The 24297-nt window shown below is 45.2% G+C and overlaps 6 protein-coding genes across 6 annotated transcripts; 2 read left to right on the top strand and 4 right to left on the bottom strand.

Annotated features, from left to right (window-relative positions):
- Positions 1–95: 95 nt before the first annotated feature.
- BDB00DRAFT_809111 (armadillo-type protein) lies at positions 96–5550 on the top strand. Its single transcript, XM_053122462.1, has 19 exons — positions 96–632; positions 736–890; positions 1000–1111; positions 1238–1333; positions 1424–1539; positions 1618–1713; positions 1813–2091; positions 2182–2301; positions 2375–2441; positions 2538–2665; positions 2757–2882; positions 2964–3158; positions 3231–3304; positions 3371–3451; positions 3548–4141; positions 4219–4378; positions 4478–4978; positions 5057–5125; positions 5243–5550. Exons 1-19 carry the CDS (start codon positions 281–283, stop codon positions 5483–5485), a joined length of 3564 nt encoding a protein of 1187 aa, XP_052982769.1. The 5' UTR covers positions 96–280; the 3' UTR covers positions 5486–5550.
- Positions 5551–7120: 1570 nt separating this feature from the next.
- On the bottom strand, positions 7121–10138 carry BDB00DRAFT_758404 (uncharacterized protein; the record flags this gene model as incomplete). The annotated part of the gene is made up of 6 exons (XM_053119054.1): positions 7121–7363; positions 7533–8273; positions 8680–8859; positions 8927–9076; positions 9162–9294; positions 9948–10138. Coding segments are annotated over 6 exons (1638 nt in total), but the record flags the coding sequence as incomplete, so codon positions are not given.
- Positions 10139–13671: 3533 nt separating this feature from the next.
- Positions 13672–16052, top strand: BDB00DRAFT_971599 (eukaryotic integral membrane protein-domain-containing protein). Its single transcript, XM_053129859.1, has 7 exons — positions 13672–13920; positions 14017–14077; positions 14171–14337; positions 14415–14535; positions 14703–14896; positions 14979–15146; positions 15357–16052. Exons 1-7 carry the CDS (start codon positions 13733–13735, stop codon positions 15667–15669), a joined length of 1212 nt encoding a protein of 403 aa, XP_052982767.1. The 5' UTR covers positions 13672–13732; the 3' UTR covers positions 15670–16052.
- Positions 16053–16367: 315 nt separating this feature from the next.
- On the bottom strand, positions 16368–18248 carry BDB00DRAFT_869438 (glycoside hydrolase superfamily; the record flags this gene model as incomplete). Its single annotated transcript, XM_053126607.1, has 3 exons — positions 16368–16709; positions 16794–16964; positions 17049–18248. 3 exons carry the CDS (start codon positions 18246–18248, stop codon positions 16368–16370), a joined length of 1713 nt encoding a protein of 570 aa, XP_052982766.1.
- Positions 18249–20355: 2107 nt separating this feature from the next.
- On the bottom strand, positions 20356–21469 carry BDB00DRAFT_809100 (thaumatin). The gene has a single exon (XM_053122461.1). It carries the CDS (start codon positions 21146–21148, stop codon positions 20453–20455), a length of 696 nt encoding a protein of 231 aa, XP_052982765.1. The 5' UTR covers positions 21149–21469; the 3' UTR covers positions 20356–20452.
- Positions 21470–22396: 927 nt separating this feature from the next.
- Positions 22397–24142, bottom strand: BDB00DRAFT_809098 (phytanoyl-CoA dioxygenase family protein-like protein). Its single transcript, XM_053122460.1, has 6 exons — positions 23673–24142; positions 23471–23589; positions 23300–23321; positions 23064–23189; positions 22727–22967; positions 22397–22608 (listed from the first exon to the last, which is right to left on the bottom strand). The coding sequence occupies exons 1-6, from the start codon at positions 23857–23859 to the stop codon at positions 22569–22571; spliced, it is 735 nt and encodes a 244-aa protein (XP_052982764.1). The 5' UTR covers positions 23860–24142; the 3' UTR covers positions 22397–22568.
- Between the last annotated feature and the right edge of the window lie 155 nt (positions 24143–24297).

Raw genomic sequence — 24297 nt, 5'->3', positions numbered from 1 at the left:
GCCGAGAACAGAAAAGCGAGAGGGAGTGCGTGTGTGTGCAAATAAAAAAAGAAAAAGAAAAGGGCGGGTGATTGAAAATAATCGACACGCGCTCTCTCCAATCTGACCACTTTCTTTCGCTCTACCTCTCTCTCTCTCTCTCTCTGTGTGTGTGTCTATCGTACACTACGCACACTAAACCCACCCTTTTTATCTCTCTCGCTCACTCTCTCAGCCTTCTTTACCCCCTCAACAACAAGAAAAAGAAATCTCATTATACAACACACTCCAGCAAACAACAATGGCGCAAGACGAGAGGATCGCCTACTACGCAACGCTTTGTGAACAGCTTTACAACCCAAAGTCATCTGCTGAGCGTGACCAGGTCCAAAAGATGCTCGAATACAGCTTCCCCACATTTGCCGGCGAAGCAGGAAGTGGCATTGCTGCACCACAGCAACAGCCGCCTCCACCGGGCTTGGAGAACGCTCCCACGTTTGCCATTGTCACGCCTACCGACACGGCATCCGCCCTACGTGTCCTTTTAGAAAATTCACCCAATCCTCTTGTCCAGACATTCTGTCTTTCTCGTCTCAAGCAGCTCATCCTTGCTCAGTTTACCATATTCGAAAGCGGCACAAAACTCCAGCTTCGTAAGCTCTTTTTCTTCATTCTCTTTCATATAAAGACAAACCTTCCCAAAAAAAAAAAAAAAAACTTTGTTGTTTCGGGTTTGTATTACTAACTGAATGTCAGGTACGTTTCTATTGGAGTATTGCTTTATGCATCCCGATCTCCAACCATTTGTGATTGCGCAGCTGGCTGGCGTGTTGGCTTCACTGACGCGGTTAGGGTGGGCGGACATGGTGGAGTATCGCAACATCCACAAGGATATCCAACAATTCTTGCAGGTAAATGTTGGAACAAACATAACGGGTATCTTATTCCCAGGGTGTGAGGTGTGCTGTAATATGAGCTGACGTGGCAACAACAACTCTGTTTTCTTTTTCACCCATCCAGGCAACCATGGATCATCGGATTGTCGGCCTACAAATGCTTGCTGTTCTTATCCAGGATATTCAAACCTCGGGCACAAACACGCCAGTCAGATCAGCACAGTTCAGAAAGGCTGGTAAAGGATTTCCCCAATTTGCCTTTTCTTTTTTATTGTATAACTTGCTGTATACTCATCATTAGAAATATCTTTTTTATTTTTCGCGCGGGGGTTGTGGCCCGGTGGGGGATTGACGACTTGCAGCTGCGGCGTTTCGCGATTCGCAACTCTTTGACATCTTTGAAACATCCTTTGAGACGCTCTCTGGATTATTACAGCGAAATATACCATTCGATAAACGTCAGTTGAGCTCTTTTCTTCACTTATTATCCACATGGAATGTGTATACATATTTATTGACAATATCTCCATGCGAATTAACAATTATAGCTGGACAAGAAGAGCGACTAAAGGATGCAGTGATTGGTGTGCTTCTCAAATGTCTATCCTATGACTTTGCCGGTACAAATCTGGACGATGCTGGCGAAGACTTTGGCGTAGTGCAGGTAATAAGGATAACAATAGTAGTTGCAATGACTGTGTAAGTAAGAGCATGTTCTCTCATCATCCCTTTCTCTTTCCAGATTCCTGCTTCTTGGCGCTCAGTATTTGAAGATGAGAATTTTGTACCCACTCTGTTCAATGCGTATCGAGAATTACAGCCACCGCTATCATCAAAGGTAACATTACAAATTTGGGAGGGGAGATACCCAACACTTGTTTTCAAAGTAAAGAGATAAACGCTGGACTGACCGGAACTGCGTTGTAAACACAAAAAGGTGATGGAATGCTTAGTGTTGGTAGCATCCGTTCGAAAAGCATTATTCAGTGGTGACGCGGAACGATCCAAGTTTGTGCTGAGCATCATGCAGGGTGTGCGCGACATTATCTTTACGGGCCAGGGGATGAATGATACTAGCAATTACAACGAGTTCTGTCGTCTGTTGTACAGATTCCGAGCAACAGCACCATTGAATGAGATGGCTGAAAAACCAGGCTATGTCGACTGGATCTCTCTTATAGCCGACTTTTCGATCAAAGCAGTACAATCATGGAAGGTAAAGAAGAGAGAGAAAGGACGGAAATAGGTATTTGTAGTAGTGGTTGGTGGTAATAGTAACTTGCAATGCATTGTTTAAACGTTCTAGTGGGCTCCGGAAACAACACATTATTTACTCGCATTCTGGTCTCGAATCCTCCAAAGCATGACGCATTACCAGCAGCTCAATGACGTGCTGGTCCAAAAGATCAAAAGCATCACTGTAGAGGTATTCTATGGCTCTGTTAACCAAAGACAAACTATACTATAGATACTCACATCAACTTTTATGGATGAATTAGCTGTCACGTACTTATATTACCACAAATGTTGAGTCGGTACCAACACGGATGGAAGAGATGCTGGATGGTAAAGATCGACAAGGGAGTGGGAAAAAACAAAAGCTGCAGCGCAAGCTGTATAGAGTGGATTCAAGCGATTGACTTGAGCATTTATTCAATCTAGATCCGTTGGAGAGCGAAGAGGCACTGGTAGAAACATTGGTGATGCTCGGTCAGATTGCCCGTTGCAAGTATGAAGAATCAAGTACGGCGCTGGTTGCGATCTTTGATCCCATTGCAGTGCAATATCAGGTAAAAGATAGGGACCACTCATTGCTTTACGCGCTTTCTGTGCATGTAAGTTTTTTGCTAATATGTAACCTACTCTCAATTGGCGTCTTAGGAACTTATTACACAAGCAAGATCAGGCATGGCAGGCGGGGATTCGTTTAAAGAAGCACTCGAAGTGATTGAGACCAAGTTTGCGTGGCTAGTATACATATCTGCTGCTTTTATCGGCACTCGTCCGGTAAGAAAAATTAAGTGTGTGCGAAAGAGATACGTATCATGGTAGAGAGTATCTCTCCTTTGCTGATGACCGTCATTTTAGGCTTTCCTAAGCTCAGAAGAACTGGATGCGATCGACGGACAACTGACTACAAAGGTGCTTCAACTCATGGATGTAAACCAAGCCTTACAGAATCAGCATGGAAGTGCTTTCTTGAACCAAAAACTGGATATGGCCTTTGTTTACTTTTTCATGCAGTTCCGAAAAGCGTACATTGGCGAGACGAACGGCAAATCGGTAAGCTCCTTTTCTCTGGGGTTTGTTGTTACACTGCATCGTTCGAGTATGTATTAATGCTGATGTGCATAGGTATATACCAAACTAGCGGAACTGTTTGGAATCAGCGATCAAATCTTGATGCTTGATGTCATCATGCGAAAAATGTAAGGTGTCAAAAGTATCAGCTCTGCATACATTGGATAACCAAGTTGTTCATTGCTTTTATAAAGTGTAAGCAACCTGCAATGCTGGGGACATAGCGAGGTTGTAATAAGGAGAACATTAGAGCTGTTTAATGAGCTTGCAACCGGGTAAGAGTCATGAAAAAAGAAGGGGGGCACCACTAGAAGAAGCCATGTACTGTATACATGTCTATGCTCATTGATTACCAAAAAAAAAAAACCCAGGTACAGTGCAGTAAAGAACCTGCGCAAAATTGAAACCACGCGGCTGATTATGCAGAACCACATGTCGAGCGAATTTGCATTTTTCGAAAGTTCCAAGCACCAGCAGAACCGGATGCTGTACTACCAAGTGCTCTGCAAGGTGCTGTTCAGCGAAGACAACAACGAGCGGGAGTTCCATGCGTTCATGAAACCATTTGAGCTGCGACTGCAGCCGATCGAGACGTTGGACAGTGTGGAGGCGTTCCGGCAAGAGCCGGTCCGGCGGGCGCTTTCAGACATATTCCGTGATCTGCGCGGCTTCATCCAGCCTATCCAGAACCGCCGACACTATCTCATGTTCTTTGACTGGTTCTATCCTGACTACATGCCGATCCTGCTGCGCGCCCTCGAGGCTTGGTCGCCTGACCCGTCAGCCAACACGCTGCTCAAGTTCTTTGCCGACTTTTGCTTCAACCGCAGTCAGCGCCTCAACTTTCCGATCTCGTCGCCCAACAGCATCCTTGTCTTCCGCGACACAAGCCGAGTGATTTCCACGTATGGTAGACATATTTCTGAGCGGCAGGTGACGAATGAAAGTGACAAATACCCATTCAAGTAAGTCTTCATATCCGTGTGTCGAACTAGTGGTAGCAAAGGAGGGGGGCAGTTGCTAAGGTTGCACTCTTTTCCAGATACAAGGGCATATCCATCTGCTTCAACATCCTGTCGCGATGTCTCGGCGGGCGATACATCAACTTTGGCGTGTTTTGGCTATATCAAGATAAAGCGATCGACGAAGCGTTCCACATGATGTTCCAGCTGATGCTGAGCATCCCACTGAATGACCTCATGGTAATTGATCATAACAGTAACAGATTGTGGATGACTCCCCACCCCCACCCACACACCCAAAGCACACTCCCTCCGTATTCAACAGTGAGATTGCTCTAGGGATTCCCAAAATTGGCACGCGCCTTTGTCACCTTGCTGGACGACTTTACCCAAGAACAGCTTACAGCACTTCCTACGCTTGAGCCGAGCACGTTCCTATACCTCATGCAAGCATGTGAGCTTGCGGTCGAGTCCACCGAAAGCTTTATCCTGTCGCATGCCAGTGCGGCAATCAACAACATCTGTACATTTGTAGCTCAGGAGACGGAGAAAAACGAAATACGCAAATCGATCAACAGCGTCGTGGGCAGCGGTGGTGAAGAGTCACCCTCTGCTACTGCTGCTGCTGCTGCTGCCGGTGCCTCTTCTGAACGCCGACGCTCGTCCAACAGTTCAAAGCAAGCACCTGCAACACATTGGCTGATGACGTATTTGGCGCAATTCCCTAACATTCTTCCGTCGCTGCTCGTCACGATCCTCAACCTCGTGTTGTTTGATGATACGCAGGACCAATGGACGTTATCACGGCCTCTCTATGTGCTGATGCTATTACAAAAGGAGGTAAACAAAGAATCTTTGCTGAGTGTTCTGGAAGGTTGCTAAAGAATCAAGGTGTGTGTGTGTGTGTGTATTTGTTAGTATGCGGTTGAATACACGAGCCAGGTTATCAGTCAGCAATTACCGGAACGTCGGGAATTTGTTGCCAAGGTCAGAACTGTTTTGTGTGACGGAAGCAAGGGTGAATCCCAAAAAGAGAGAGGTGATTCCAATGGGTTGTTGTTGAAAGAGGGAGACAAACTTAAAAAAAGGTTTTTACAAATATAGGCACTGAATACCATGACCGAGGGCATCGATTGGACCCTTGCAGTCAAAGATCGTGAGCGATTTTCACAAAACGTCTCTGCATTCCGTCGGGAGTTGAACATGAGCAACGTTGTGCTGGTGCCAGTTCCCCTGAATCGATCCATGATCACGAGTCCAACAGCAGCACAAGTGGCAGCAGCAGCACAAGCAGCAGCAATGGCAGCAGGGAGTTCTGTTAATGCGCCTGTGATTGCCTCCTACTGAAAATATATAAGCGTGGGGAGTCTAAACCAAAAAGAATAAAAATCCAAAAACAAAAAAAAAAAAAAAGCACAATAAAGCTGCGTAACTACATTGAGTCGGAAGCAGTGTTCCGCTTATGTGGTTGTGTAACGTTACTTTTTTTTTTTTTTTTTGGCTTGGTTGCTAAGGGGGAGGGAGTTACATGCATATGTTCCCGAGTAACCAGTACCCTCCCCCCCCCCAAAGAAATTCTTTTCGTGCTAAGGTTTGTTTTTCCAAAGCAAAAACACACACTAGACTATTTTTGGTGATCACCGATAATTTGTGCTACTACGCATCCTTCAAGTAGGTGTACACTGATTACCACAACAGCAAAACATTAAAGTTACTACAAAATGATTATATATGTGCATGTTTATACAGAAAAAAATTAATTCTCTCTTCTCTCTCTCTTTCTTTTGGGGAAGAGCGTCATGTACAATTTAATAAAAAAAAAGGAGGGTAGAAGGGGTAGAAGGGGTGGTGGGGGGGGAGAGAAAGCAAACGGTTTTCTTCTTTTTGTTAAGCAGCTGATGGCGAGGATGTCTGCTGTTTGTGATCCACATCGTCAACAATGGGAGGAGGCCCACTGACTGCTTTGGGTGAATACGAGTCACGATGGATCGGCGATTTCTTGCCCACCGAATCGCTGCCACTGCTGCTACTACTGCTACTACTGCTACTGCTGCTGACACCGTTGGCTGCTGCTGCTGTTGCTGCTCCTCGTTGTGGGTCTTCGTTCGTTCCGCTACTGTGATGGTGATGGTGGTGTGCTGCTTGTGGATGGTGCTGATGGTGCTGATGATGATGTTGGTGAGGAAGAGGGGCAGCATGGTGCTGCTGCTGCTGCTGATGATGATGATGATGATGATGGTGATTTGAAAGAGGAGGAGGCGGAGGAGGTCCCCCACCAGCCTGTGGTGGAGGCGGAGGAAGCGTAGCAGCACCAGAAGATGGCGTCAGTGGTCCTTGTTGATGATGATGTTGATGATGATGTTGTTGTTGTGGTGGTGGTGGCAGTGATTGTTGATGATGATGATGATGTTGTTGTTGTTGTTGTTGTTGAGAAGTAGACGGGTGATGGTGATGGTGCGGATGAGGCGGTGATCGAGGTTCACTGGGTGATTGAGACGACTCATAATCCACAATCATTTGGGTGGACATCATGTTGGGCGAAGGCTGCTGACGACGCGGTCTTTTATCGGCTTCATGCGGATGCTGAAGATCCATGCTTGCCGACGCAGGACGCTTCTCTGGCACCTTTTGCGCAAGACTGATCAACGTACCTGCAGCATTCTCATCGCTTCTTCGGGCTGCTGGGTTTTCTGGAAAAGAAGGACGTCGCATAGGGTCACGCGGTGACGATGCTCTTAATGGTGGTGAATGTGTTGCTGCTGCTGCTGCTGCATGAGAAGGAGGAGGCGGCAACGTATGACCATTGCTACTAGGTCCAGGGGCAGCAGGATGGTTGTTGTTGTTGTTGTTGTTGTTGTTGTTATGCAACGGCTTTTTGTCTTCGGGATAGCCATAGTACGAAGACGAAGCATTGCTGCTACGCGACGGCGGGCGCATGGGTCTTGGCGATGGATGTGGCACTGGGGACCGAGCCATGGCAGGAGAAGCATCGTGTGGTGCTGCTGGTGGTTTCGATGGGCGCGAGGCATAGGGCGGTGGCGGGAGTGCAGGTCGATCTAAAATCGGCGGGTTCATTTGCACTCGCTCACCAGGCGTTGGTGCCCGTCCCAGTCCCCCAATGTCGGGAATCCGTACTTCTTCACCGCGTCCGTGTGATCCATGCGGCACAGGCGATCGTGCACGCTCGTTTGGCATTGGTAGATCCCGTGGAGGAGGCCATTGATCCTGGATAAAACATTGTTAGTAAAAAAGGAGTTTGTCCAGACTATGTAATTCCTCTAGTCATTACCACAGTGCTTCGTCGGTGCTGCTGCTCATAGGGTCTTGGCGTGCTTCCGGGATATCCAGTCGAAGGTGGAGGAGGAGGAGGACCGCCTTGGAGTGGAGCACCGACCAAAGGTGGCGGTGGAGGGTATTGGGCAGATTGGGATGGAGACGGAGGAGGAGGAGGATGATGGTGCGGGCCATTTTGGGAATATTGGTAAGGGTTGTTCACATCCTGAGGCACAGGGGTTGTAACAGATGCTCCATTGGCATTGCCGTTGCCTGCTGCTGCTGCTGCTGCTTGTGCTGAGCCTCCGTTGCCATTGCTAGTGCCGTTCGAGCTTGGTAGACCATGTGTCTTGCGCAACAGCTCCAGTCGCTGACGAATATGAGGGTTGTTTGGATCCAGCTCACTGGCACGCTGATACGCGTCCAATGCATCCTGGATCTGGTTGTTGCAGGACTCGTAGAGAGTGCCGAGATCGTACCACACTTCGCTGATGTAAGGGTTCAGACGGATGGCGCGGCTGTACGCATCCAATGCGTCGCGGTACTGGTTGATTTGGTAGTACAGGACACCGATCGAGCACCAGAAGGTCGGGTTGCGTGCATCGCGATAGACCGCCTGCTGATACGCTTCGTAGGCCTTGTTGTAGTTTTGTTCGGCCATGTAGCAGCGACCTAGCAGGTACCAGGACTGGGCGTCGTTGCTGTCGGCCTTGAGCGAGCGCGTCAGGTAGTTGACGGCCATGCTTTGGTTGGAGAAGGACGTGTTCTGTTGGTGGTACAGCCAGCCCAGTTGCTGCAGTACTTTGGCATGGTCGGGATTTTCACTCAGGACACGTTCATAGGCTTCCTTTGCGTTTTCGTACTAATGTGTTGAATACATCATTAGACATTCTATTTGTTGTTTGCAGTAAGCACTGCTACTACTACTACTACTACTACTAGTAGTACATCCTCCTCCCCCAAAAACCTCCTTTTTCCCCATGCATGTGCACTGGCCTGGACCTCTCGTTTTATCTTTTGAATTCAAAAAGAAGCTATTCTCTCTCTCTAGACAGTACATGCAATGCTTACCTCCTTTTGCTGCTCATACACATGGCCGGTTTGGAACCAAATGTCAATTTCGGTCAAAGGTCGAGGAGGATTTTGCAAAATGTACCGGAAACACTGCCACACAGAGCCCACCACAAGAATAATGAAAAAAAAAGAGTTTAGTATACATGTTCACGTTCAGTGATGAAGAAGAAGGACGATGATGACACTGTACACACCTGCAAACTGAGATCGTATTTCTGCTGCTGCTTGTAAATGATGCCCAAACGGAAATAGATTTCGTTTGCCTTTTCAAAATGCGGGTCCATTTTCATCACTGCCGAGAACGCCTCTTCTGCATGTTCAATGGAGCCATAGCGATCATACAGAATGCCGATGCCGTACCAAAGTTTTGGATCCTAGACATGCATGCTATTGTATGAGTAACCAACTATTGTGTGACGAAACCTACAAAACGACACCTACCTTTGGATTGGGCAGATGATAAAGCGCCTGCTGATATGCATGATATGCATCTTGTAAATTGTCCATCATCAGATAACAATGGCCCAATGCACTCCACGTTTCGCCATTATTTTCCTGAATCGCCAGTATGCGCTTAAAGTAATCTACAGCCTTAATAAAGACACAACACAGACAGACAGAGGGAGAAATCAGCACTGTTGCTCTTTGTCATTGTGACCACACGCATCAGAATTACCTTGCCAAACTGTTCACGGCCTCTGCAAAGAGATGCAATGTGGGAAAGGGCATTGATGGAGTAGGGATTGTGTCGCAGAGCATATTCGTAACAGCCCATGGCACGCTCCCAGTCTGACATCAACTCCGCCAAGCTGCCTATTAGACATAAGAAAAAAAAGAAATAAGTGTGGCGTCCCTTACACAAAGCAGCAGCACAAAGAGAGACTAAGCCAAATGCAGATTTTGGACACAAGATTAAAGTGTAATCCGGTCGTTACACATGCACTAACAACAGCAGCACCAGCAGCAGCAGCAGCAGCAACAACAGAAACAGTCCAAACAAAATAAAAGTGTTTGTGTGCTATGCCTTGGCTTGTCGTTGCTGCTGCTGCTGCTGCTGCTGTTGTTGTTAGCACATAGTAAGTAGTCAAATAGCAGTACTGCTAACTGGCTACTGACCACTTTCTTCTTCCTCCCCACCACCACCATCCCCCCCAAAAAAAAAACTTTTTTTTTTTCCTTCTCCTCCTCCCCCTTTCCCAGCCTTCGCCCTTGATCCTTCCAGCATACATAGTAGATGTGTATATACGCACATTGAGGGGGGGGAACATATCCTTTTTTCTACGCTATTTACAAGTCTAATCCCCACCCCCCCAACAAGCAGCAGACACACGCCCCCTTCTCTCTCTCTCTCTCTCTCTCTTCATCTCCCCCACCCCCCCCCCAATCTGAAAGGATAACGAAAATGATGATGACACGCCTCTCTTCTTCTGCTACAAGTTCTTATACGATCAGAATACAATACGCACCCAATGTAAGCCATGCCTGCTCGTTGACAGCCGTTAGCTTCTGGACAACTACGGGCTGCTGCTGCTGTTGCTGCTGATGTAGTTGTTGGGGTGTCGGTGGTTGTTGTTGTTGTTGTTGTTGTTGTTGCTGTTGTTGTTGTTGCGGTGTAGGTTGCGTGGTGGATGGAGGTGCTGGCGCTGCAGACATGTTGATTGCGACAGATGAATGAGATTCGAGATGACCCACTTGTTATACCTTTTGCTGAAGAGTGGAGGTGGTGGTGGTTATGGTAGCAGTAGAGTTGGAGAGAGACGAAGAAGAAGAAGAAGAAGAAGTGGTAGAAAGAGAGAAAGGCAAGCGGTGATGAAGTGAGAAAAAAAAAAAGTGGAAAAAGGAGAGAGAGAGAGAAAGAAGCAAAGAGAACGGGGAGAAAAGGGAAAAAAAAGAAAAAGAAACTGTTGAGTGAGTTCTTCTGTGTGTGTGTGTGATGTGGTCTTTGTTCGCCGCGCATTGGGGGTACACACACACACACACACACTGTGATTCTATGATGGTGGTGGTGATGATGAGTACGCTTATTATCACAGTCTCCATCCACAGGTATATAGTCTTTTTTTTCTTTTTCGGCTCAGTAACACTTGTGTAACCCGTCTTGGCTTGTTTTTTATTTTATTTTATGCAGGCTATTGTAAAAAAAAAAAATGATCAATCGTCATTGGAACACGTGAGATGCAAAGGGTAAACTAAAATACATACTTCGTTGGGTACATATTATTACATGAGCGCGGATTTCCGCTCTCCTCGTTTACTACTTTTTTACTTTGTGTGGCAGCACCATTCATTCCTTTTCCCGTTCTTCTTCTTCTTCTTCTTCAAAGCCGTCAATGATTCTTCATAAGAGCGAAAGAGAGAGAGAGAGAGAAGGAGAGGGGCCAGGTCCACGGCTTAGATGAGGAATGGGTGGGGGGAGCCTCGTTTTGAAAAAAAAAAAAAAAAAAAAACGCTATCTTCAACCGATCGCCGCAAAACAATATGTCATTTGGGAAGAAGGAAGAAAGAGAGAGCCCTTGTAATGATCTCTACAAACCCCTCTCCCCCCCCCATCATACTGCGTCTGTGGTTCTCCCTCCCCCCCCCGGGACATTCTCTCCCCCCAACAAAACTAGTTTTTTTTTTTTTTTTTGCGGACCATGCGTTCGCTCGCGGATATTGCCTAGTTTGGTTACACCGAGCCAAAAAAAAAAAAAAAGAAGGGGAGAGAAAAGGGGGGGACAGTTACACGCTGCAATCGGGGTGGGACGATCTTACGCAAGACTCACATCCAAACTGTTTTTTCTCACACACACACATACACACACACTTTTTGCTTGAGCCATGTCACTAGACCCCACGGTACAGACTTTTCTTCTTCTTGTTCTTCTTCCCTTCCCTTCCCTGGGCCCCCCCCGTCCCCCAAGCCCTCCAAAGTTGGGTTATCCCTATTTTAGTTTGGCTTTTGTGGCATTCAACTTCTCTTATCATCTATCCCCATTCAAAGAAACTTTTTAAATGCCAGTGCACGTTGTTGTTGTTTTCTTCTTCTTTTTGGTTGGTTTGTTTCGGAGCCGCTTCCGGATCACAAAAAAAAAAGAGCGATCAGGTGGGCAGATAGAGACAGGAAGAGGGGGGGAAAGGGGGAGTGAGCTAAATAAGCAACTCTTCCTCTCGAGTTGCTTAGCAACACATTTTGTTGTGTCTATGACAACAATTTATTTTTTTATTCTGTTCCTACGCTACTCGTATCGGCTTGTCAAAGAAAGAGGAAAAGGTTTACCCACCTTTGCGCTAATAACTGCCACATGAAAAAGAAGGTCTATATAACACTCAGAAACATCAGATCTCCCCAACTGGAAGCCCGCCCATTTTTTCTTTTTTTTTTTCAAGCGGCATATGATGATCCAACATGCAGCAGCAGCAGCAGCAGCACAGGTGTTTTTGCTTTCCATCCCCCCTCCCACCAATTGAATTCAGAACCTCTGTATAATATAACGTCGTATGTACAACAGTCAACCTACGTTTGTTTCCATGTAATCTATTGCGACCGAACCGTTGGATGGTACGCACTATGTACAATGTGCAACCAGAGAACATGAAAAGAAAGGGGGCCATCCTATTTATTAATAAAGGACAGTGTCAATGTTTGTGTAACAAGGGTCAGGTACGACATTCATCCACAATGAGAAAAGTAGTTTTTTTACAAGGGGAGAAAAGGGAGGACTTTTTATAATATGTGCGAGTATGCATGAACCTATTGCACCAACAACACGCACGAAAAGAAAAGGAACTGTAAATCATGTACCATCATCCAAGAAGATAATCTGGCTTTTTGTTATTACAATCATCATTACTCCCCATAGATGTCGTGGTTCTCTCCCTCTCCTAAGCACCCCATTCCTCCCCGCATAAATACATCAAACAACTTTCCCTCGACCCCTAGTAGTAGTAAAAAGAATAGGAACTCGGCGATTGTTTTTTTTTTTGAGTGAGTGCAGGCTGCCATGCACCTGAATACACTGTGCATGTAAAAAAAATTATATGCCTCCGTGCAGTGATGTTACACTGGGGGAGATCCAACCGTCAAAGTGAAAAAAAAGGGCCATTTTTTATGGGGTTAGGGGGGATAAAGTTGGTAATGAAAGGCGCAGGGTGGGGAGAGAGAGAGAGAGAGAGTATAATGGTTTAAACAGGGGATTCCTGTCTAACACTAATACAGAAAACAGCAAAGGCCGATCCTCCCTTATTTCTATTCAAGATTACATTTAATAATATGCCTATTATACATTTACTGTAGTACTTGTCTAAGAATAACGTTTAGATATAGTCAATCCACTACAATGATTCGACAAGCAGATAACGTTTTTGTAGAGATTAAGGTAACTTTTACCATCCTGCTACATCTATCAAGTTTACATTCCACCTGCTTGGGATCGCCCACATCACTGAGATAGATATCCTGAATTAAAAAGAGACTACATATCAGCAGTTCATCAACTAGGTGATTTTTTATATGCACAAAGACCAGTTGACGTTGTTTTTTTCGCTCTGGAAAAATGCTCAGGCACATACAACAAGGGGAAACAATAGGGACAGCATTGGAGAAAAGGAAATAACCAGTATCTATTAGGATCCAGGAACACACACAAAGGATTACATCATCACTATTTTTTAGTTTCTTCTTGTCGTGCAGCTCACATACAATGGTGTTGATGATGATGACGATGGTGAATTCATGCCAAGTCGTGAAAGTAACTGCAGGATGATGATGTAGACAAGAATAGAAAAAAAGTATCTTTACTATTGCTCATGCTTTAAAAGAGCGAGGACACGAACACTATTATAGTCAGCATCCTACTGCGTATGTGTCCACTCTTTTTTGTAAAAACGAACTGTACATACATCCATTTACTGTATACACAAAAGAGGATGATGGGTTATTCAATAGAGTATCTACTATGAAGCGTCGTCTCACTCCTGCTGCTGTATGTAGCACTGGTAAAAGCATATGCAATACCATCATACAGTCCTGACAGTTAGTCTTACTAATAACATATTGGCGATCTATCAACTCATCTTTCTTCCTTTCCAGCCAAACCCATTTTCGGATTCATCAAATTTAGCATATTCATAATCATATGGAGTTTGTTGTAGCCCAGCGATTTTAAATTGTCCCAAAATAAGACGTAAATGATTGCGGACCTTTTATTTCCTGGGTGCTGGGCTTCTGTTTTTAATAAACAAGTTGTATAGTTGGTTTTCAAAAGGATGGCCAGTTCAGCAACGATTAAATCGGCCTTTTCCAACATTCCACCTTTGACAAAGGCTTTGGTTACCACGCTTATTGTACTATCGTGTGTTAGTTACATTTACACGTATCGATTGCGACTTGATGCAGATGACCCTGACACCGTACCGTTCCTGGGATGTCCATTCATTGGCATTCTTCCTGGTTTGTAAGCATCAGAAATCACATGTTCTCTCTCTCTCTCTATTTCATAAAGTTTTCTTAAAGAGAAGAATCAACTTATTCTGTTTCAAACATTTTATAGAGCATTATACACACCTTGGACGTTTCTATCAGGCGCTTTTTATGAAGATAACGTCTTTTCGGTAAGAAAAAGGAATCTCTCAAGTAGCTCGCCCATACACACATGTTACAACTGAAACCATGACTAAACTACATTATATATTTTTATATACCAGCTTTTAGGAAGCTCAGCCGTATTATTATTCTGTGGAAAATATTTGGAACGCGCATGGGGTAGTCGTGAACTGTTCAAATATGTCCTTCTTACCGCCACTGTATCCAACATTGTCACATGGATTGGCATTATTGCGACGTTTTACATGTCTGGTGACAGCGACTTTCTGTAAGTTTTTCTTTCAAAGGAGGAGAACACATTTCGCACTATAATAATGATCTGATGCGGTGCAATAAATTGTACAGGTATCATATCCAGATCAATGGCATGGCTGGTGTATTTTCCGCATTTCTTGTTGCATTCAAGCACCTTATCCCAGAACACAGAGTTTCGCTTCTCGGCAATGTCGTGACGATTCGCGTCAAGGTATGGAAAAAGATCGGAGGGATTCCTGTAGCTGGATTAGTAGTAGTAGTAGTAGTAGTAGTAGTGGTAGTAGTGGTGGTGGTGGTGGTGGTGGTGGTGCATGAGACTGGATAGATGTAAAGCGAATGATAGGAGGTAGAGTCTAATACTATTGATCGGTATCGTAGAACTTGATTGGTGTAGCAACAGCAGCAAGTATAGCTTCCCTGGTCTTGTTCCAAGCTATTGTGTTTTACAATTTGGTGAACATCGGCTGGGTCATTGGATGGATCTACATACGATTCTTCAAGTATCAGGATGGTATCAAGGGTGATCACAGCGAGGCATTTGCACTGGTGACGTTTTTCCCCGAGTTTCTACAGTAAGTGATGCCCAACGTGTCGCTCCCTGCTAGGGATGAAGAAATACCCATGCTCATTCACAACTCTCTCTCTCTCTACTAGTCCTGTTATTGGATTTGTTGCCAACAATGTGTATGCCATCTTTGTCAAATTGGGTGTCTGCACACCAGCACCGCGCAACTATTCGTATGACCTTGAAAGCCAGACTGGCGTTCGATCCATGCCTTCGCCTTTACCAGGCAGTGCTCGTGCTGAAGCAGAAAGACGAAGGTACCTAATAGACATGAAAGAACTGTTGGAGGCAGATAAGAGAGAGAGAGAGAGAGAGAGAGAGACTTGCGCCGGCTCTCACTGTAATATGGGGCGGATGATCCGGTGTCTATGCAAGGACGGGAAAAGGAAGGGAAAAAGAGAGAATAGGAGTGTAGGTTTGTTTGTTTGCATGCAAGGTCTTGTAACGCTGTACAATCTATCAAACAGGGCACTTGCATTGAAGGCATTGGATATGCGACTCTCTACGAAGGCAGCTGCAGCTGCAACACCCTCGTCAAGCTCCTCCTCCTCCTCCTCCTCCCCTGCCAATATTAACAGCCCTGTCATTTCTACTGATAATGCAGCATCCAGTTCCACTGCAGCTCCACGAGCATCCGATAATACCACCGTTCTGTTTGAGGCCGAAGAAATGGCAACAGTTGCTGCTGCACCATCCACCACCTCACCTGCAGCTGCCGCTCCTTCTTCTTCGTCGTTGGCGGATGACAAGCTTCCAGCCGAAGAAGCAAAACGTGATTAAGTGTTTGGGGTTTAGTAAAACTTTGTAGATAATAAAAGGATATTTTCTGTCTTGCTGTACACACACACACACACACGCACATTCACTCACTCACACTCACTCACTCACTCACACTCACAGAGCCGACTAGACGAAAGACATGTGTTATTCTCTTCTTCTTTTTGTGCTCCCTGCACACCTCAGTTTCCTCCCTTCTTTTATGTCTTTGCCATCTCTCCAATTCTCAACCAACCTCCCCCCACAGCAAAAATGACGCGCAAGTTTTTTGGGCAACGTACAGAATCGAAAGTTTAAAGGCTGTTCATTAACCCCTCCTTATACCCGGGTCAACAAACCATATAATGTTTTAATACAACATTGAACTCTAAAAGAAAGGTTTCTCCAGTCTGCAGGAGGGAAAGGGCGAACGCCAATCGTCGTTTCTCCCCAAAATATTCCACCCCCACGCCCACCCCCCCACAAAAGGTAAGAGTCTCTCCAACAAAGGAAATGCCGATGTCTGTGCTACGGAAATACCAACTGCTCAGCAGGTCAAAAGTTTATTTTCTCTGTTTATGTCACAAAGAGCAAAGATACACACGCGTATATAAACAAATCAGAGTTACAAAAAAAGCGTGTTAAGAGAGAGAGAGAGAAAGAGAAAGAGGTACTGATGATAATTATAGTAGTAGTAGGGCTGTCAAGTAGTTTCAAAATTATCAATCCGACTCTGCAGGATCATTGAGGTCGCAGCGTTCTGGATGCTTCACGCACCACAGGGGCTGGAGAGGCTGAGCGTCAATACCACGAGCCACAAGACGATAGTTCCAATCCATGATACGAGGCTGCAAGTCACGAACGCTTCGACGATTGCCATCCTGATTGTAGCTGCCAGACCACCACACCTCAGCAGCGGCACTACTGCGAGGCCACAGCTTGCTGTCGAGCACAGTAGGACCGCCTTGTTCATTCCACATGGCAACCTCACCACCAATAATCTTGCCAGGAGAGTCGTCAGGGATACCGTAGGTCATATCAAACGAGTACATGCGTTGCCATGTCTATTGAAAAATTCAGGGAGTTGTCAATATGCCTTTTGCCCTTTGTCATGTCTCTGGGCGATAAATGAGAGAGACAAAACTTACGTGGTAAGGAGCACACCACGATCCACCAGTACCACCGTAGTTGAAAGTATCGTCAGGAGTTGCTTGCTGCGTGGGGCTAATGTAGCGAGGATCATTACCGACCCAGCCGCCATTGCCACAGTCCAAGTAAAAGTAATCCGAGTTGGAGACGATGACGTCGTGACCGATGCTCTATATTGTATAGGTTATGACGACTTTATATAAAAACGGCTGTTGTTCTTCTTGTTGTTTTTTTTACCCCATTCCTTGACTTACAGTATAGTTTTGCGGGGGTGCTGTCCAGACTTGAACGACCACATTCTCAGGCAGGCTGCCACCGTCACGAATCGGGTCTTCCCATACCACAGGTCGCTTACCGAGATCCTTGGCAACATAGTCCACCAGCTTATTTGTCCACTCAAACCAAAGTTCAAAGGTTGTCATGTTGTGTTCCTTGGTATAGTTGACAATATCCTCACTCAGCTCATAGCAAGCAGTGCTGATCTCATCACCGCCGGTGTGGTAAAATGAATCCGGGAATGCTTCGGTGCCTTCCTTGACCAAGTCCTTGACCAAGTTCCATGCATCCTCGTTGATCAGATCGATCTGGCCTGCTGGCGGTTGGGCGGCATACTTTGCCCAAAACTCTTCATAGCCAATAATGTAGTCCGGGTAAGTCTCAGCAATCACACCCGTGTGGGCAGGCATATCGATCTCCAGCACGACGCGAATACCGAGTGACTCGGCATGGTCAAGGACTCGTTGGACATCCCTGGGACCATAAATTTCAGAAGCACTGTAGGCGCCGTTCTTGGAGAGCTCCGGGTGTGACTTTGACACAAGAGGCCAGGATTGTGCGTCGGTGGCGTGCCAGTGGAACGCATTCATTTTGTTGTACGACATGGCATCCAAAAGACGCAACAGATCGTCCACTGGGAAATAATTGCGCGATGTGTCGAACGAAACACCACGGTGAGGGTATGAAGGAGCATCCGTGATTGACACCGTGTGTGCCACCAACTTATCGTCGTCCCCAGCTATCACCAGCTGTGAAAAGGTTTCAAGGCCACGTAGAGCACCTACCCAGGTTTCGGCCGTCAAGGTTGCCTTACCACCGCTTGCAGGCACGTCCAGGGAATAGGACTCATCCACGCCATAGTCCAGCTTGACCGAATTGTCCTTGACGGAAATGTCCAGACTCGTCAATGGGTTGTCCGACGATGCCAGCGTCTCCTCTTCATAGGGGACTTGGACAGGCACCCAGCGCTCCTTGAAAATCAGATCGGCATAGCGTCTGGCGGCGCTGCGCACATGCTTGTTGTCACCGCCAGCGCGGATGGTGAAGCGTTTGCTCAGGGGAGCAGCATGGCCGGTCCATTCTACAGACTGAGGAATAGGTAGAAGCCATGTCTTGGCCTGTGCAGTGGTGGCAGCCAGAAGCAAAGATGAAGCGGCAGCGAGTGAAGTGAACTTCATAATAGAGAGTAAGAAAGAAGAGAGAAAAGGGGGGAGGGTGTTTAGAGGAGTGGGCGAAGAAGATTCAAGTGAAGAAGAAGGGTTTATAAAGGCGAGGCGGAGTCGGTTATTGCGAACTTTTGTTAAAGGAAAATTTGGGCTTATATTTATACACGTACAAACACATACACTCACTCACTCACTCACTCACTCACTCACTCACAGGATACCCCACTCACGTAGAGTGAGAAAAAGGGTCGTCTTTGATAAGCAGCTGGCAAAAACCCTGAAAGGGTGCATCGCACTTTTTTTTTCCCTGGTGTTACATGGGTCTTGATGGTTGTACAAGGCCGGGCGCGCGCACTCTCACAAATACTGTTGTAGTCGATGCCTTTAGTTATTGCGCATTGTATTCGGGGCCGAATGGGCTTCTTGCTTGTTCCATTGTAGAACATTGCTATCTATTGCGCACTCGGATCAGTCAGTTCCCCGGACCACGCTTAAGTAACATTGATGATAAAGGGTCAAGAAGAGAAGATGGATCCCCGACTTGGGGACCCTTTTTTCCCTTGAGCAAAAGTATCTTATGTGAACCCTGATTTTTTCACACACACACACACACATACACACTCGAACCTTTTTGAAACCTTGTACTCTTCATTCCTACCTATCACTGATATATAATTATACTATCATTGTCTTTGGAAAACAGCAAAAAGGAAAGACGAGAAACGAAAAAGAGTGGTCATGCGGATTGTTTGTACGTATCACCTATGGGAAATTCGAACCCTGGAATAAGACCCTTTTCCCATCGCTCTATATCACACATGTAAATTTGCTACTCACATTCCTGTTTTTTTTTATTGATACATACTCCTCCGCTTATCCGGATAACCACATCAGGATCTTGTTACAGTGGTACATGAGGATATATGGTTTACTCGCCGCTGCCCCTGTGTTTACTCTTGTAAATCATAGGTTGTGTAATTTTACTGGTTCGTTTTCTTTCGATCATGTTGATTATGCGTGTAATAGAAATAATATGTGGCTGTAAAGCTCGAAAATGCCAAGATTGGGAGGAATGGGTGACAAGAAGAACGAGTTTTTTCTCTTTCTTGTTTTTCCACCTGTAGAACTGACATAATCAGCAATCAAAAGTGATCTCGGTGTATAACACATCGTTTTAAATTTACAACTAATTATCATTGTCACTTATTTTCCCACTTGAGGTTTGTGTATTATATTTTGGAAAGAACCCTGCTTAAAAACAACTATTCAACAAGCTTAATAATATCGCTGCCTGAATTATGATCCATTGCACATGTAAGAAGATGCTATCATCCTCAATACCGTCAAAAACCGTTAACTAAAACGCTTTTTTACTTGGCAGACAGCCCGAATTTGGGAGGGAATAAGTCAGCTGGAACTCTTACTGTTGTTTCTGCTTCTTTACCGGCACGCATTCGATCTATATGATCACAGCATACACGTAGTACCTCATCGATTCTGGTAATTATTCGCTCCGGTTGAGCACCTATCACAACACCAATGTGACACAACTTTGTGAAGGGTCAGATTTTCGGATTTGTCATCGTTTAGAGAACCCTTCTTTTTTATTGTCGATTCCCTATGCGGTATATACACACTAGTTCTTAATTCTTAGAGATCCTTTACCCACTAAACCCAAACGGGCCCACCACGTCATATCGTAGGTGTGAAATGCCTCACAGGGACGATTCATCACAGTAAAACACGATCCCTACAAACACCCCTTATTGCATGCCACTACCCGGGGGTGGGTCTGCTGCCGCTCATTGGCTAACTGTTGTGGTGGGACGCAGTAAAAAGCGGCTGATAAGAAGAAATCATGGAAACGATCATGATATACTCGAATGAAAATGGCATATTGTACTACCTGCATATGTTGAGCCGTCGCTTGCCGTCGTGTATATGTGTCCTAAGTGCCGCGGTTTTCCAGGTTCGGCTTGCCCTTTCGAATTTGCATCATTGCCAGTTTCTTTCATACATTGTAGCCAAGTCTACCATTTTTTCCCTTTGCGCTTGTCAACATCTCCAATAGAAGTAAAACAAGCTGAAATATGTAAATGGAATTAAAAAAAGACAAACGGTTTTAATGACGGTACGATTATAAAAGCAAACTAATTACATTAATATGAGAGTTATAGAGTGTATGTGCAGTATACAAGATTATCCATAAAAAATATTTAAGGGCAGAAGACAAGTTCGTAGGTATCGGCCTTGCACATGTAGGTCGAAGTAGTGTCATCGTAAGCATACGAGTAAGCATCGGGACAAGCGTCCTTGACAGCCTTGGAATATTGGTTAGGGCTGCAAGTGCTTGGCAGATTGTGTGCGCCAGCGCAGCAGAATTCATCGGTACCGTAAGCAGAGCATGCAGACTTGCAGCCAACGACCTGACCATCGCTACCGTAGACCTTCATTTCATCCTCGGGGCACGAAGGAACGGTACCACAGGCAGGAGCACCGCAACGGTATTGATCATCGCTGTCCTTGTTACCATTGACAGGGTAGAACTTGATGGGCAAGTTGAAGCCGTCGACAAAGGACAGATCGTAGTAGTCATAGCCAGCATGACCCTTGAAAGTAATCTCGGCCAAAGAAGCAGGAGCGGCAGCACCAGCAATAGCAGAGCAGGCATCACCATCACAGTCGGAACGAGCCCAGAAACGACCTTGCCAGTCACTGGGAAGATCGTAGTTCTTTTGAGTACCTTGGCTGATGACCTGGACGTTGGCTTGGCTTTCACCGTTGGTGAGTTGGCCAACGTGGAGATCGGAACCACATTGGTTCTTGACAGTGACTTGAGCACCACCGGAGGGAGCAGCTGCGGCAAGACCAGCAAGAGCAGCGAGAGAAAGAGCCTTGATAGAAGTGTACATGATGATGGCGTTGAATAAAGGAAAACGGAGGAAAGAGTTTTCTGTAAAGATCGTCAAAGAGATTGTTTACAGAATTCCCTATTTATACAGTTTTCATGGATGTGCCTGGATTTTTGTTTTGTGGGCCTTTCGTCGCATCCTCCGCTGGGCTTACGACAGAGTGTCGGTTGTTTCAATTTCATCATGTTTCATTGCTTTGTTTCATTTTCATACGTCTGTTATCAATAATTCAACAAAAATTCAAGGCACCAGGAACAAACGTAAAAGGAGCACTTGCATTTTCGTTCTTTCTTTAAGCTTTTTTTTTTCCAAGATCTGCAGAACTATGCTACATTGACGCTATTTTTGTTATGCCGACATGCATCAAAGTTCATGCTTTTTTGTTCTCTCTCATTGTTTGAATCACCACATTTAGCACCATTTTTTTGATATTCCGAAATGCCTGGGATCCTAAGTTACCCGATCAACGGATTCTCAAGTTGTGTTTGAAGCAAGAAGCAGCGCATCGTCTTACGCCAAGCTGTTGTTCTTCTCCGTAACCGGGGAGTTCGGAGCAAACAGTTCCTATACAAAGGCTTGTTTTTTCGTCAGTAGTAAGCTCCATATCAAACCAGTGTAGCTCGTATTACTTTTCATGAAACAATGTACATACCAGGTGCGTAATGTAATAGAAAAAAAATTAGTGGTATTAGACAATGATATTTTTGTTTTCGTTTACCACCCACGTTTTCAGGAGATCTACGTCATTTGTCTTGTATTGAAAAAATGAGCTGTCAAAAAGTCAGGTACACTAAATTTGTTTGACTGAGTAACAAAACTTTATTAACCCAAATATGGTGGTTTTGGTTTACGATGGCCGCTGGTTTTCCCCCATTACTAGAGCTCGCGGATGAGGGACTTTTATGAAAACGGCAGAATATGTACACCGATTGCCAAAGGTCTAGATTACAAAGTCGTTTTTAAGCAGCAGCAGTAGTAGTAGTAAAAAAGTGCAGATAAGCTTTTTTTGGGTTATACCTTTGAGTACAAGAGACTACAGCTTGATCAGAATTGGATGCAAAATAACCACAGTTTCAGCGCGGGACAACCTTCTGCCTAGGCCCTTGAATGAGGCAACCATGCAGTTGTGGCTCCTATAAATGTATTGCTGTGGCAACAATTGATTGACTGGTAGCAAAAGGCCATTATGCGTAGCAAAACGTGTATTGCTAAGCAGTAGAGAATAAAAAGAAAGGCTATGTCAAAAGCAGCATACTTTCGGCAATTAACTTATCCGTTAATCAGGTTTCCTTTTATTATGTTTTGTAAACCGTCTACGGTGTACAAGGCATAGTTTACACCCAAAGAATTAGGATGGAGAAGTATTAACCGATGCAACAGTAACAAAAGGCATGCTAAAGGAAAACAGCATCATTTGAATTCAAATAGCGGTGAAAGGCTTCCCTGGCGTAGGTTGCAACCTATAAGAATATTACAATAAAAGACGATAAGCAATCTATACAAAGTTTCGCATCCGATAAACCCTAGCCGGTACTTTTGTCATTCAAATTATCATGATTCAGTATATATGATACATACCAGTTATCTTTAGGGTAGTTTGCGGTGCCTTCGATCACGTGGTAAGTGTAAATGTAACGAGATTTCTCGGAAAAGTTGGGTGCTGACTTGTGCACCACGCTGCCATGGATCAAAACAAGTGTGCCAGCCTTGACTTCCTTTAAGACATACTTGGACTCATCGACGTTGAGTGTTTCATCACCAATGAAGGTTGTTCCCGTTCCTTTGGAATTGCGCACAAATCGACGAGTAATGGGTGTATCTAAGTATTTCCACACATATGACCAATAGCGTCATCATCATTTTAGGTTGGCAAGTATATTGTAATTAAGCTTCTCTTGGACTATTGCAGCCCTACCTTTGTGCGACCCCGGGATGAACCACAGACAACCGTTCTTCTCTGTGCAATCTTCCAAAGCAAACCAAAACCCAACAGCCGACAATGGCTCAGTGTACAGAAAGCTGGAGTCCTGATGGGAAGGAACTAAAATTTGTGTTGTGGGAAAGTGTGGAGGATAAAAACAAAATTGAGTTTCTGAGTATGTTTACAGAAGAAGAGAGATTTCCCACTTGGCATGGCTTATTCCTGTTTACCTGGACCACCAATATAAGGTTGCTGGAAAAGAAGAGGCAAGAAAACGATTTTTAGTACAATGCGACATTGATAGCGGCTTTGTGACATGTCTGTATCTTTCTTCCTTTGTAAAGATTGTCCTCTTAAATTATCTCCCGCCCGAGATATACAATAGAAGTAACGATGCTTGCCTTGAAAATTAACATGGATTGTAATACCCGCGGGTCCTTGAACTTTAAATCTCGTGTCATGCCCGACATCTTATCATTCAATGATATGGACCGGAAGCTTGGATCCAATTCGTGTAGTCCTAGCACGTAATAGTAGGGAATACACAACACGTTGAGCAGGTGGGTTCCATTAGAACGTATTATCATCGTCTATGCTGTATACCGTGGCCAATTTTGTTGATGGCGCGTTCCTTGGGAATCTTGAGGTTCCCTTCCGCATCAAAAGCGCCCTCCTCAAAGAAGTATCGAATTTTATCACCAGACGTGAGAAAGTAGTCGTCCCCGACATGCTCCTTGTCTTGACCTGTTCCCGTCGAGAAACGCGTAAGCGGGTGTCCTTCCAAAGACATTTCTTCTAACAGCGTCTCTGCCCGTGACTTGAGCTCGTCTGCCTTTTCCTTGGAAAAATAGTCCTCAATCACAAGGAATCTACATTTGACAAAGTGAAAGAGCGTTGGGAAAGAAGACAGTTACTGAATTCAACTTGCACACACGGAACCCGAAATGAGCTTACCCATCGCGATCAAACTATTAGAAACAGCAAGATTTAAAGTTCATAAGTTCTTCTGTGGTCTACTTGCTTTGAGCTACTGCCTTGATATTAACTTACTTGTTCGAGCTGCTCTGCGGTTAATACAGCCATAATAAATTTTATGCAAATAAGGGAAACTCTGCCTTTTCTCGTGCACACACACTTTTTTGAACAGTGGAAGCGAATGCAGACAAGGTTCAAACCCCGACAATGCTATCTCTTCCCGGCCTGCGGTGCACGGCTATTAACCAAGATA

The sequence above is a fragment of the Zychaea mexicana genome, assembly GCF_025766255.1.
Source record: "Zychaea mexicana strain RSA 1403 chromosome Unknown BDB00scaffold_14, whole genome shotgun sequence".
In the NCBI taxonomy this organism is placed as follows: Eukaryota; Fungi; Mucoromycota; class Mucoromycetes; order Mucorales; family Lichtheimiaceae; genus Zychaea; species Zychaea mexicana.
Note: the sequence above shows the minus strand (reverse complement) of the source record. Positions and strands in the feature narration are given on the sequence as shown.